The sequence below is a fragment of the Streptopelia decaocto genome, assembly GCF_964273445.1.
Source record: "Streptopelia decaocto genome assembly, chromosome: 23".
Lineage (NCBI taxonomy): Eukaryota > Metazoa > Chordata > Aves > Columbiformes > Columbidae > Streptopelia > Streptopelia decaocto.
The window spans coordinates 366,395-378,963 of NC_138678.1; the positions used below are offsets into that span (position 1 = coordinate 366,395).

The 12,569-nt window shown below is 59.3% G+C and overlaps 1 protein-coding gene across 1 annotated transcript; it reads left to right on the forward strand.

Moving 5' to 3' along the window:
- Window positions 1-1,598: 1,598 nt before the first annotated feature.
- Window positions 1,599-7,787, forward strand: OPRD1 (opioid receptor delta 1; the record flags this gene model as incomplete). The annotated part of the gene is made up of 3 exons (XM_082071522.1): window positions 1,599-1,828; window positions 6,014-6,363; window positions 7,255-7,787. 3 exons carry the CDS (start codon window positions 1,599-1,601, stop codon window positions 7,785-7,787), a joined length of 1,113 nt encoding a protein of 370 aa, XP_081927648.1.
- Between the last annotated feature and the right edge of the window lie 4,782 nt (window positions 7,788-12,569).

Below are 12,569 nucleotides of genomic sequence, written 5' to 3' on the forward strand. Positions count from 1 at the left end.
CCTGTCCCTCCTGGGCCAAAATCACCCAAAATTGCAGCAAACCCTCCTCTCTGGCTGAGGAAGTGCTGTCCCAGGGAACAACAAGGAATGAACCCTCCCCAAAGTGACAAGGCGATAGTGGCACCTGAAACCCATGTCCCCAAACCCCACATCTGCTGGGTCTCCAGGAGAAATGAGACTGCTGCCACTCTGCTTTGCGAACCATGAACCGGGGACACCTGCTGGGGGGGTCCCCAAGGAAGACAAGGGGGATGGCAACCCATAAACCCAGCTCTGCTGAGGAGGGGGTGCTGAGGGGTCCGTGTTTGCACCCCCACCCTGCAGCATCCCCCTAAATCCCCCTGCAGCAGCATCACTCCTTATCCCCCCAGCACCCCCCCTGAGCCCCCAGCACCCCTCCTGAGCCCCCCAGCATTGCTCTCCAGGTCCTTCTTCAACAGCCCGCCCCTGCCCCACCGAACCTTCCCCCCAGCCCCCACCCCACAGCATCCTTCCCAAATCCCCCTGTAACATCCCCCCAAACCTCCTCAGCGTCCCCCAAATCCACCCAGCACCCCCCCGAACATCACACCCCACAGTATATGGGGGGACGAGAACGAGGGGGAGAAGAGGGGCAGGTCGGTGGGGGGATAGAAGAGACCCCGGCTTTGCTTTGGGGACAAGGGGGCTGTTTGTCCCCTCTTCCTTCTTCCAGACAAAGACAACCTGAAACAGCCGAGATACATCGCACCCCCTCACGCCCGGGCCCCCCCGGGATGCTCGGGGCCGCCCCCGCAGCCGTCGCCGGCTCAGAGGGAGGGAGGCAGGCAGGGATGGGGGGGGACAGACCGGGATTGGGGCAGGCAGGGATGGGGGGCAGGCAGGGATGGGGGGGGACAGACCGGGATTGGGGCAGGCAGGGATGGGGGGCAGGCAGGGATGTGGGGGGACAGACCGGATTGGGGCAGGCAGGGATGGGGGGGACAGACCGGATTGGGGCAGGCAGGGATGGGGGGCAGGCAGGGATGGGGGGGATGCAGGTAGGGACCCGGGGGGTGGATGTCAGGCAGCGGCTGGGAAGGCAGAGTTGAAGTGGGGGGGTAGGCAGGGACGGGGAGGTGACAGCGACACGGAGGAAGACACGCAGGTAGGGACCCGGGCGGGAGAAAGGCAGGAACGGGAAGGCAGGCAGGGATGGGGGGAGGCGGACACCGGAGAGGGTGACAAGGACCTGTCGCGGGGAGGAAGGCGAGCACGGAGCGGGGGGAGGAAGACGGGAGCGGGAGGACAGACGGGGAGCAGGGGGAGGACAGACAGGGAGCAGGGGGAGGACAGACAGGGAGCAGGGGAGGACGGCGGGCAGGCGGCGGGGAAGCAGGCAGGGAGCTGCGGACGGGAGGTGGGAGCAGACGGGAGGTGGGAGCGGGCAGGGGAGGGGGCAGGCAGGCGGGCAGGGCCGCCCCCGGCCCCACGTGGCTCGGGGGACACGCCGGGTTTATAAAGCGTCCCCGGCCGGCGGGCGGTGCGGGAGGCGGCGGCTCTTGCTGGGAGCGGGGCGCGAACCCGCGACCCTCGGATGAGCTCGGCCGCCACTGCGGGGCCGCGGCCGCCTACGGGCCATGGAGCTGCCCACGGAGATGCCCACGGAGCTGCCCACGGCTGCCGGCACCGCCTGGGGCAATGGCACCGCCTGGGACCCCCTGCCCGGCCATGAGGCCAACGAGACGGGGCCACCGCGGGGCAAGAACGCCACGTCCATCCTCATCGCCATCGTCATCACCGCGCTCTACTCCGTGGTGTGCGTGGTGGGGCTGCTGGGAAACGTCCTGGTCATGTACGGCATCGTCAGGTGAGAGCGGGGCGCCCCGGCGGCACCCCACGCCGGCCTGGGTGTCGGGGAGGGCGTGAAAAGGGGATGGGGGTGTGAAAGTGGAGCGGCCGTGGGGTGAGTGTGCATCATGGATGAGATGGTAGCCAGAGCCAGTGTGCACCAGGGGTGAGCGTGCACCATGTGCAAGGTGTGAGATGGGAGCAGAAGTGAGCGCGACCCCGACCTGGGTGTGCGCCAGGGGTGAGACAGCAGAAAAAGTGAGCGTGCACGGGGCGTGAGCGTGCACGGGGTGTGAGACAGCAGCGTGAGTGAGTGTGCACTGGGACTGAGTGTGTCCCATGTTCAAGACAGCAGCAGGAGAGAGTATGTGCACCAGGACAAAACATGTGCCGTGTGCGAGAGAACGGCAGAAGTGAGTGTGCGCCGGTGTGCACCAGCAGCAGCAGCAAGGCTGGGTGTGCACCAGCACTTGTGAGCACAGGTAGCACTGAGATGAGCGAACCCGACGGGTGTGACACGTGTGGACAGTGTGTGCGCGAGCACACATGTTGGGAACATCCAGATGCTGTGCAAGAGGAAAAAGCAAAGACTGTGTGTGCACGGAGCAGCACGAGGGCTGCGTGGGAGCCAGTCCGGGGGGTAAGCTGGGGGACACATCTCAACCCTAATGGCTGCGTGTTCCTCGGCCCCGCTGGTCACACCACAGTTTCAGAGGTGACAAGCTGGGGGGATCTATTTCCCTATTTATTTCCAGCACACAAATGGCCCCGCTAAGTGCTGCCCTGTTCAGAGGGAAGCTCCTGAGTGCCCCCCCCAATACCCCCCAGCCGGGGGAGAGGGGCTGGGGGGCTCCCATTGGTACCTACCCCGATCCATCACTGGGACCTGAGATGCTCAGAGTGCGAATCGCCCATCCCGGCCCATTCCCGGCTCTGCCACAAGCTCCTGTTGGTGCTGTCAGCGGCTCCTGCAGCCGCCGGCTCCTGTGTTTCTCTAACAAAGAGCCGGGGCCGCATCGCCCAGCCCCAGCTCGCACCACGGCCGAGCTGTCCCTGCCCCCCCCCGCGGCAGAGAGACCCACTCGTGTCCCGGGGGACCCCGGACCCCGCTTTGGCTCTGTCCAGCCAGTGTGGGGGCAGAGGCACCTCTGCCGAGGGTTTCCCTGGGCAGGGAGGGGTCTGCTGGGTCCCTGCACCCCAGGATACGCACCGGGACCCCACTGCCCCCCTTGTTGGTAGATGGGGGCACGGTGAGACGCTGCTGTATCCATCCCAGCGTTTCTGCCAGGGTGCAAAATTTCTTGCCTGTACCAAGAACCTCTTTGTCCGAGATGTTGGTTGATCCTTTCTGGGTAAAATGGGTTAATGTGGCCAAGGTTCAGTTTATATGGGACAAAAAAAGCCAAGTCCTGCAGACCACAGGACCCCCGCCAGAGCACTCCATGGCCCCCGACCCCGCTGGCAGTGGGGACGGGAGCCGTGGTCACGGTCACACCGCTGTCAGTGATGGGGCAGAGGCTTCGCCAGCTCCAGCCCGGCAGGAGGGAGCCAAGGTCTCTGTCCCTCCTCCTCTACACACCCCTCCCAAGGGCTTGTCCTGGGGGGGACGATGGGATTCATGGGGCTAATCCCAATTCCCATCACCCCAGGAGCTGCTGAAACCCCAGCCAGGGCAAAAACCCCAGCCTGTAACTTAATTTAGGCAAAGCCCAAGACTCCTTATTTTTAACCATTTCCAATCCTTCCCCCCCCAGCGCCTCCAGCCCGTTCCGATCGTTACGGGAGGTCAGCCCGGCGCTGCGCTGCCTGCGCACGGAACGAACGCAGTGACTCCCCGAGGGGAAGGAACCAGCCCGAAAGGTGCCCGCGAGCCGTGCCGGGCTGCCCGGCCCCTGGCGCCCCGCTCCCCGCTCTTTTGGGGAGCTCTGCGGTGTGCTTTCACACCCCAGAGGGTGGGCGGAGGGGCAGCGGGACAGGGGTGTCACTCACTGACCCTACTCCACACCAGATGGGGTTTTTTCATTGATTCAAGGCTGACTTTTCAGCCCTGGACTGAAGAAGCAAATTAAGGTAATTGTTGGGGAGCCATAACGCCACGCACGGTGTCACGGTGAAGGATGAGGGTTATTAGACCCCCCCCCAGCTGGATCTGCTCTTGAGAGGAGGGAAGGCGCTGTAAAGAGACAACGTTAATACAAACAGCATCCTCCCCATTTAACTCGCTCGTTAAGCTGATGTTACCCAGGCTTCAGGAAGCCTGGCTCTACAGCACCCAGAGCCCATCCCCGTGGTTTCTAACCCCTTCTTCCCACCTACCAGCTGATGCTGGAATTAAACACATCTCCCGGGAATGAATAATTACTGTCCTCTGAGCGGCTGGATGGCGGCGCTGTGGACAGGCATGGAGCCCAGCACGGAGTCCTTTGCACGGCTGAGCCCACCTGGAGCTTCCCCGGGGTTCAGCGGCACAGTTGCTCCATGTCAGCAGCGGTTAGGTCAGGACTAGTTAGGCTCCACTGGGGGAAACCTGTGTCCGCGCACGATAAGGCTGTGAAATGGGATCTGTTCGGGTTCAGACCTGGCTGATGGGGAGCTGGTTGTGGCCCTGGGGACATCTCCTGGTGTCACCGCTCGATTCCCTCACAGCCCATGTGAGCAGGGCTGGAGCGCATCCTGTGGGCTGCAGGGACCTCGGGGTCCCTGGGGACACAGCGCTGAGGATGCTGCAGATCCCCTACGTGCCGGGGAGCAGGTCCATGCAGGACACTGCTCCATGTCCCCAGCCGAGCTCCCCAAACGGGCACTGGCACCCCAGAGCACCCAGCACAGCCCAAACACAACTCACCCCTTCCCTGGAGCAGCCAAAACACATCCGCGCCCCCAGAGGGAGCTCAGCATCCCCCAGCACCCCCCGACAGCGACCGGCGCTGCAATTACCGCTGCATTGTCAGGCGCTTTTAAACCCCCCCGGCAGTGATCTGCAGCTGCGAGCTCTGGCGTGCGAGCGCCCACGTCACCGTCACCGCAGAGCCCATCGGCCCCCGCCAGCTCCTGCACGGTCCGCAAGGGCATCCCTGGCCTGGGCACGGGATTTGTTAAGCCGGGCTCTTTAAGCCAGTGGCTTTTAGCAGCTCCAAGACCTTTGCAAGCGGTTTTCTTTCACTTATTTTCCGAGAGGTTTGGAGCGCGAAGGGTCCTGGGAGTCCATCCCCTCCAGCCCCATCTCTCTCTCAGCACCTTCCAGATTGTTTCGTTCAAGTGCATAACTTCCCAGTCAAGGCACTCGCTTAATTGCGAGGCACTTGCTTAATTGTTTGGCGGCCTGGGGAGCTCCATCAGCAGAAGCGGCCAGTTCGCTTTGCTGCAGGGGATGAACCTCATTCCTGGGGCACCGGCTTCGTTACAGCTCTGGGGGGGTCAGCAGGATGGACCCCCAGGTGGGTTTGACCCCGAGCTCGGTCCTGGAGGGGGCTGAATCCTGAACCAAAACCCCAACCCAAAGCCTCCTAATTTAACTCCAGGGACTAAATTGTCATCTCCATCATCCCCGTCATCTCCATCATCCCCATCACCCCCATCGCTGCTTTGCCGTCCCCAGCACAGCCCCGTCCTGCCCAGGGTTACAGCCCCGTGTCCCCCCCATCCCACCGCCGTGGGCACATCTGGCGGAGGCTGGGAAGCGCTTACCCAGCACGGCCGAGCACATCTGGCAGAGCACGGCATGAATAGCGGATTTTTTCCACTTTGCTCAAAACAAAGCAGAGATCAAAGATCAAAGAAGTGTGAGTCTACCCGAAATTATTGTTTTTTTAATCTAGGTGAGCCAAAACCTGATAATAACACGAATTCTCAGCTTTTTTGTTTAACCTGGAATGAAACATTTCTAAGAGATGCATTGGCAAAAAGAGCTTGAAAAATAACACTAAACAGAATTGAAAAGGGCTTTTCAAGGGAAATACATTTTTTATGCTGTATTTAGAATTAAAAAATATAAGTTCAACTCATCTCTTTGCACCCTTGGGCAAGTGGCTGCTGTTCGAAGTCAAGGCCAACGAGAAGGGAACGCCCTGGGCAGCCTGTTCCAGTGCCCAACAACCCTTTCCAGGAGGAAATAGTTCCCAATATCCAATCTAAACCTCTCCTGGTGCAAGTTGAGGCCTGGGCATGACCACCTGTAATGGTTCCCTTCTCTGCCAAACCCCAGGTACACCAAGATGAAGACGGCCACCAACATCTACATCTTCAACCTGGCCCTGGCAGACGCATTGGCCACCAGCACGTTGCCCTTCCAGAGCGCCAAGTACCTGATGGAGACCTGGCCCTTCGGGGAGCTGCTCTGCAAGGTTGTGCTCTCCATTGACTACTACAACATGTTCACCAGTATCTTCACCCTCACCATGATGAGCGTGGACCGCTACATCGCCGTCTGCCACCCGGTTAAGGCCTTGGACTTTCGCACACCAGCCAAGGCCAAGATCATCAATGTGTGTGTCTGGGTGCTCTCCTCTCTCATTGGGGTGCCCATCATGGCCATGGCGGTCACCAAATCAAAAGGCAAGTGGCTTTTGGGGGAAGGTCCCCTCCTGTCCCATCTGTTCACCCCGGGGGTGACCTGGCAAACCCAAACCGTCTGTTCCTGGAGCAGGTTTGAGCTCAGTTGCACCAGGGGAGGTTGAGGCTGGGTTTAGGAACAATTTCTTCCCCAAAGGGCTGTGGGGCATTGGAACAGGCTGCCCAGGGCAGTGCTGGAATCACATCCCTGGAGGGCTGGACAGACAGACATGAGGTTCTCAGGACACGGGGCAGTGCCAGGGGTGGGAAATGGTTGGACTCAATGATCTTGAGGGTCTTTTCCAACCAGAATGATTCTGTGGTCTCTCCATGGGACCACAAGCATCCCCTGCCATGGAAAAATCATCACCGTGTTATTTTCCACCTTGGCTGCAGTGGTTGGAAACTGTTTCAGAACTTGTCCTCCCCGTTCCCCATCTCCAGTCCAGCCAGCGTGTCTCCCCAGCTCCCGGGGTGCGAACTGGGTGCCTAAAACTGCTCCTAATTACAAAGTCCCCAACTGTCCCACACTGAGATCTGCAGCTCCCGTGGGAGGACACCAGCCCTTGGCTGCTGAGAGAGCTCTGGGCATCCTGGGGAAGTGGACAGGTCTCAGTGGAAGGTGACACGGGGACGTGTCCACCATGGGGACAGCGTGGGGATGGCCCAGGTGGCTTTGCAGGGAACAAGTCCTTGGGTCGCCCCACCCACGACATCCCCTCGTCACCCCAAGGGCAGGGGGTTGGTGGCACAACTGGGAAATTGCAGCAAAGTGCCGGCAGGTGGCCATGCCTCTCCTTGTGTTTTTAACAAGGAGGGACGTGTCCAGCCATGATGATGCAGGTGACATTCTCAGCAGACACTCCACCTCTCCCTCTTTGATGTCTTCCACAGACGGGAAGGTGCTGTGCACGCTCCAGTTTCCTGATCCCCCCATATACTGGGACACCGTCACCAAGATCTGCGTCTTCATCTTCGCCTTCATGGTCCCCATCTTGGTCATCACCATCTGCTACGGGCTGATGATCCTTCGCCTGAAGAGCGTCCGGCTCCTCTCGGGCTCCAAGGAGAAAGATCGCAACCTGCGCCGCATCACGCGCATGGTGCTGGTGGTGGTGGCCGCCTTCATCATCTGTTGGACGCCCATCCACATCTTCGTCATCGTCTGGACGCTGGTGGACATCGATAAGAAGAACCCCTACGTGGTGGCCAGCCTCCACTTCTGTATCGCCCTGGGTTACACCAACAGCAGCCTCAACCCCGTCCTTTACGCTTTCCTGGATGAAAACTTCAAGAGGTGTTTCCGAGAGTTCTGCCTGCCCTTCCGAGCCCGCGTGGACCAAACCAGCTTCTCCCGCGCCAGGAACGCCACCCGCGAGCACGTCTCCACCTGCACCCCTTCCGAAACACGCAACAAGCCGGCATGACTAGCCGTGGGCAGCCTCCAGCGGGGCTGCCGGGGCCGCGGGGGGGACGACCTGCCCTCGGAGGTCACCCAGGTCACCACCACGGAGCTCTAGCAGAGCGGTAACTGCCGATAACGCCGCTGGGTTTCTGCTCAGACTGACAGCAAGTGACTGCAATGAGGTTTTTTACATCCTGGAGAAGCAGGGATGGGGGAACCAGGACTCACCCAGCAACCGAGGGACCAAAACCAGGGGAGGCTGAGGTTGGATTTAGGAACAATTCCTTCCCCAAAGGGCTGTGGGGCATTGGAACAGGCTGCCCAGGGCAGTGCTGGAGTCACCATCCCTGGAGGGCTGGACAGACGGACATGAGGTTCTCAGGACATGGGGCAGTGCTGGGGTGGGTTATGGTTGGACTCCATGATCCTGAGGTTCCTCTTCCAACCAAAATGATTTTACGAAAACAAGAGGCAAAGTGGGCAGAGCTGCTCTGCTGCTGGTCCCGCTGTGGCTGGGGACAGCCCCAAATACCCAGCAAGGGCTGTCACCTCCAACATGTGGCTATCGGCAAAGCCAAATCACCCGGGGACACCGCGATGCAATGACCGTGTGCTGTATGGACCGAGGTGGAAACGCTCTGGTGGCAGGAGGGGACCGTGCTGGGGGTGATGCCACATCTTGGGGCCTCGCTCCATCCCCCCTGAGCTGTGTCCAAAACACCGCCAGAGATGGGAATAGAAAACGATGCAGCTCCAGAGACAGCATTATCAAACAGCCTCAAATCCGGAGAAAAAAATTTCACTGCAGTCCTTCGAACCGGGACAGGCCCCGGAGGACAATTTTCTGCTGTTAATGTCATTACTGAATTATTTTGAGACCTCTGACCGCAGCCGGGGCAGCCCTGGACACGGGTACGGCCGGGGACGGGTGGCAGGACAGAGTGGGACACGTCCCGAGCTCCCCCGCGTCCACCCGCCGGTGCCAAATTCCTCCGGCCCAGCACCCGTGGGGTGACAGGACCGCTCCTCACCCCTCTGCCGCCAAACACATCCCGCCCAAGAAAAACAGCTCATTAGGGCAGCGATTTGGGGACGGGAGGAGTTTCCCACAGCGCTAAAGTGACCGGGATGGGCTGACCAGCGCTGCTCTCCCCCCCTGCGCTGGGTGAGGGGTGAACAGCACTGCCCACGTCTCCTTTAGGTATCACCACCATTCCCTAATTCCCCAAGCAGGGGACTGTAGGTGATTTCTGTGACCATGAGAGACAGATATTCGGGATTTCATGGAGCATCCATCGCTCTGAGCCCCAGGGCGGCGCATCCCGCAGGAGCCACCAGCCAGGGACCCCTGGACCACGTTATCTATCACCAAACGATGACCGATGTGTCCCCCCTGCTCCCCGCATCCCCCCGGGAACTGCGACTTTCCCTTCCTCTCCCCTTCCCGCCGCCCTGGAGGTGGATGGGCCGAGGAAGAGGAGGAGGAGGCAGCAGTAATAGCGTTTAGCGGACAAATGGATGCAGCTGGAGGAAGCAGGCGAGCGCGCTGCACCTGGGGCTGGCGGGATGCAGAGCCTGGCTTGTGTCTCCGCTCTTGCCAGTTGCATCAATTTAGCCTAATAAAGGCCATTACCTCTCCTTGCCAGCCCCACCGCCCTCCGGAGCCGGTGGAAATCGCGGCCTCTCCTCTCGGAAGGCAGAGCTGACGAGGCAGCCCGAGCAGATTCTTTTCTTTCTCAAAGGAACCAAATAGGGTGAAATTGCCCGTTTGGATCTCAAAGGAATCGCTGCCCGAGTGTGTGACTGATCCTCCTCGTCTCCCCCTTGAACAAAAGCTTCTCACTTGGTGTTGCATCAGCCCGGACACCCCCAGCCCTTGCCCGAGGCTCCTCAGCATCGGTCCCTTTGTCCCCTGCCAGTCTGTCCATGGGAGGGTGCACGGAGCATCTGGTGCAGGAGGACAAGCAGGATCAGCTCCAGGACTGGAACTGGGGGAAAAAACCCCCCAGGATCCCATGAGTTTGAGCTTCAGCACCATGAGAAGAGAGACTGAGGTGTCCGGGAGGAGCTGGAGACCAACCTCCGGCTCTTCACCTCCCTGAGCTGGGGTACAACCCTCGGCAGCGAGTGCTGGGAAACGCTCCTGGTTTGGAGCCGGTTCCTGGTGAGGTCCTGGCAATGGCCCCAGCCAGTGCCTCAGTTTCCCCTGGAAACCCCGACCTTGTCACCAGGGCTGCCAAAGGCACGAAGCGGAGCCGTTTCCATCCGCAGCAGCTGCGGTTGATGGGAACACGGTGAAGAAACGGGGGACACGGTGGGGCTGAGCTCCCGACATCCGGATGGGGCACCTCTGCCCTTCGGGGACCCCCCGTCGTGTTGGGGGGCACAAAGCTGCAAGTGCCGGGGGCCACCCCCAAAGCTCAACCCCCCATTTCCCATCCCCGTGGGGGCTTTTTTCCTGCTGGGAACGTGCCTGCGATGGCCTTAAAGCGGGTTAAAGGCTTCAAAGCTCAGGGTGCAGGACACGGCGAGATTCGCGGCTTTTCTCAGCTTAGGTTTTGCTGAATTAAAAAGAAATAGAATATTCCTGAGGAAAAGGGGACGCGGATGGCAACGGAGCCCTCGGTGACACGGACCTGGAGCGTCACCCACCGACGTCGCGGTGGGCGCCGAGGGCTGATCCAACACCGCACCCACCGAAAACCAGCCCCCCCAGTTTGGGCTGGGAAACGGGGGTCGGATCCTGACCCCGGGTCGCACCCTGGGAGCTTTAACTGCCCACACAGGGCTGTGACGCTGCTCAAAGGGCGCTCTGTACACTTATATGTTTATGTATGTATATATGTCTATAGCCGTATGAAATTACAGCCACCCCATCCCACCCCGCTACTCCGTGTGACGGGACTCGGGTCTGAACCTGTGTCGGCCGGGACCTCACAAAGCGCTTCAGCCGGGATTTCCAGCCCCGGCCCTCGCGACTCTGGGCTTTTCAATGGCATTTCCATATAGGAACCACGCTTTCTGAAAAATAAATGTATTATAATAAGCGCTAGCAAGCAGTTTCCAGCTCTGCTCCGAGTCCCGGGTGCTCAGAACAAGGAGGGTGCTGCGCTGGGGTGATGGGACAAGAACCGTCTCCGCAGTTGGTGCATCTGTAATGGGAAAAACTCACCTTTATGGAGCCCTAAATCCCTGTATTTTACCAACCCCGGTACAGAGGCCCTTGCACCGCACGGCAGCTTTTGGGACGGTCATCAAGATACAGTTTTAATAGCCCAGCGGCTCAAACTCCGGCTCTAATTACATTTGTAATTTAAATGCAAATGAGGATTTAGTGAAAACGTAACAGCAATGGGTGTTGGAGCCTGTAACTCCGCTCCCGCTTAATGAGACTTCGGATTTCAGAGCATTTATCGCTTCTGCCGCGTCCATTCGTGGTTTGTGATTTCCCAAAGAACAGAAGCACAAAGAGACGTGAAATTCAGGTTTCCAGCCTGGAGTTTGTTTCTGGGGGGGCACCAGAAAACGAACCCAGGCCCCAAATCCAGTTAAACCAGCAGCCGAATGTCGCAGCAACGGGCGCCGCGTCCCAGCCCTTTCCAGCCCAACAACACGTTTGCTGCTGCAGAAAATGTGGTTGTTTTTTTTCCTTAATTAATCCACCAAATAACGTACCCTAATGTACCAGGCTTTGTTCTTCCGCATGTGATTAATTACGAAGCCGCCAGTTCCTTTGTCTGCGCTGCAGGTTCAGGGTGATGGTAACTGCACGGTGATGCAGGTGGACATGAGGGAATGTGGCTGCAGCCGGGCTCTCCAATGCTTATTGACTCCTAATTCATCGTTTAAAATGGAAAATGGAAATGGAAAATCATTTAAATAATTTAAAATGGAAAATCCAGGTTCCAGTGTAAGTTGGGGAATGAGCTATTAGAGAGCAGCATAGGGGAAAGGGACCTGGGGGTCCTGGGGACAGCAGGGTGACCATGAGCCAGCACTGGGCCCTTGTGGCCAGGAAGCCAATGGTACCTGGGGTGGGTTAGAAGGGGGGGGTCAGTAGGTCAGAGAGGTTCTCCTGCCCCTCTGCTCTGCCCTGGGGAGACCACACCTGGAATATTGTGTCCAGTTGTGGCCCCTCAGTTCCAGCAGGACAGGGAACTGCTGGAGAGAGTCCAGCGCAGCCACCAAGATGCTGGAGGGAGTGGAGCATCTCCCGTGTGAGGAAAGGCTGAGGGAGCTGGGGCTCTGGAGCTGGACAAGAGGACACTGAGGGGGGACTCATTCCTGGGGATCAGTATGGGAAGGGGGAGTGTCAGGAGGATGGAGCCAGGCTCTTCTGGGTGACAACCAGTGACAGGACAAGGGGCAATGGGTGCAAACTGGAACACAGGAGGTTCCACTTGAATTTGAGAAGAAACTTGTTGGGGTGAGGGTGGCAGAGCCTGGCCCAGGCTGCCCAGGGGGTTGTGGAGTCTCCTTCTGTGCAGACATTCCAACCCGCCTGGACACCTTCCTGTGTAACCTCAGCTGGGTGTTCCTGCTCCATGGGGGGATTGCACTGGGTGAGCTTTCCAGGGCCCTTCCAACCCCTGACATTCTGGGATTCTGTGATTCTGTGAAAAAGAAAAAAAGACACCATGAATAGTAATAATTATCAGGGATTATTATTTTATTTCCATCTGCTTTCATAGTGACAAGTTCTGCTCAACTCGTGCTGTTTTTCTGGGGCCGGGAGGTTGGGGACCAGCCCTGGGGGGGTTGGTGTCACCGGGGCTCCTGTTTCCCAGCTCCCAGGGTGTCCTGA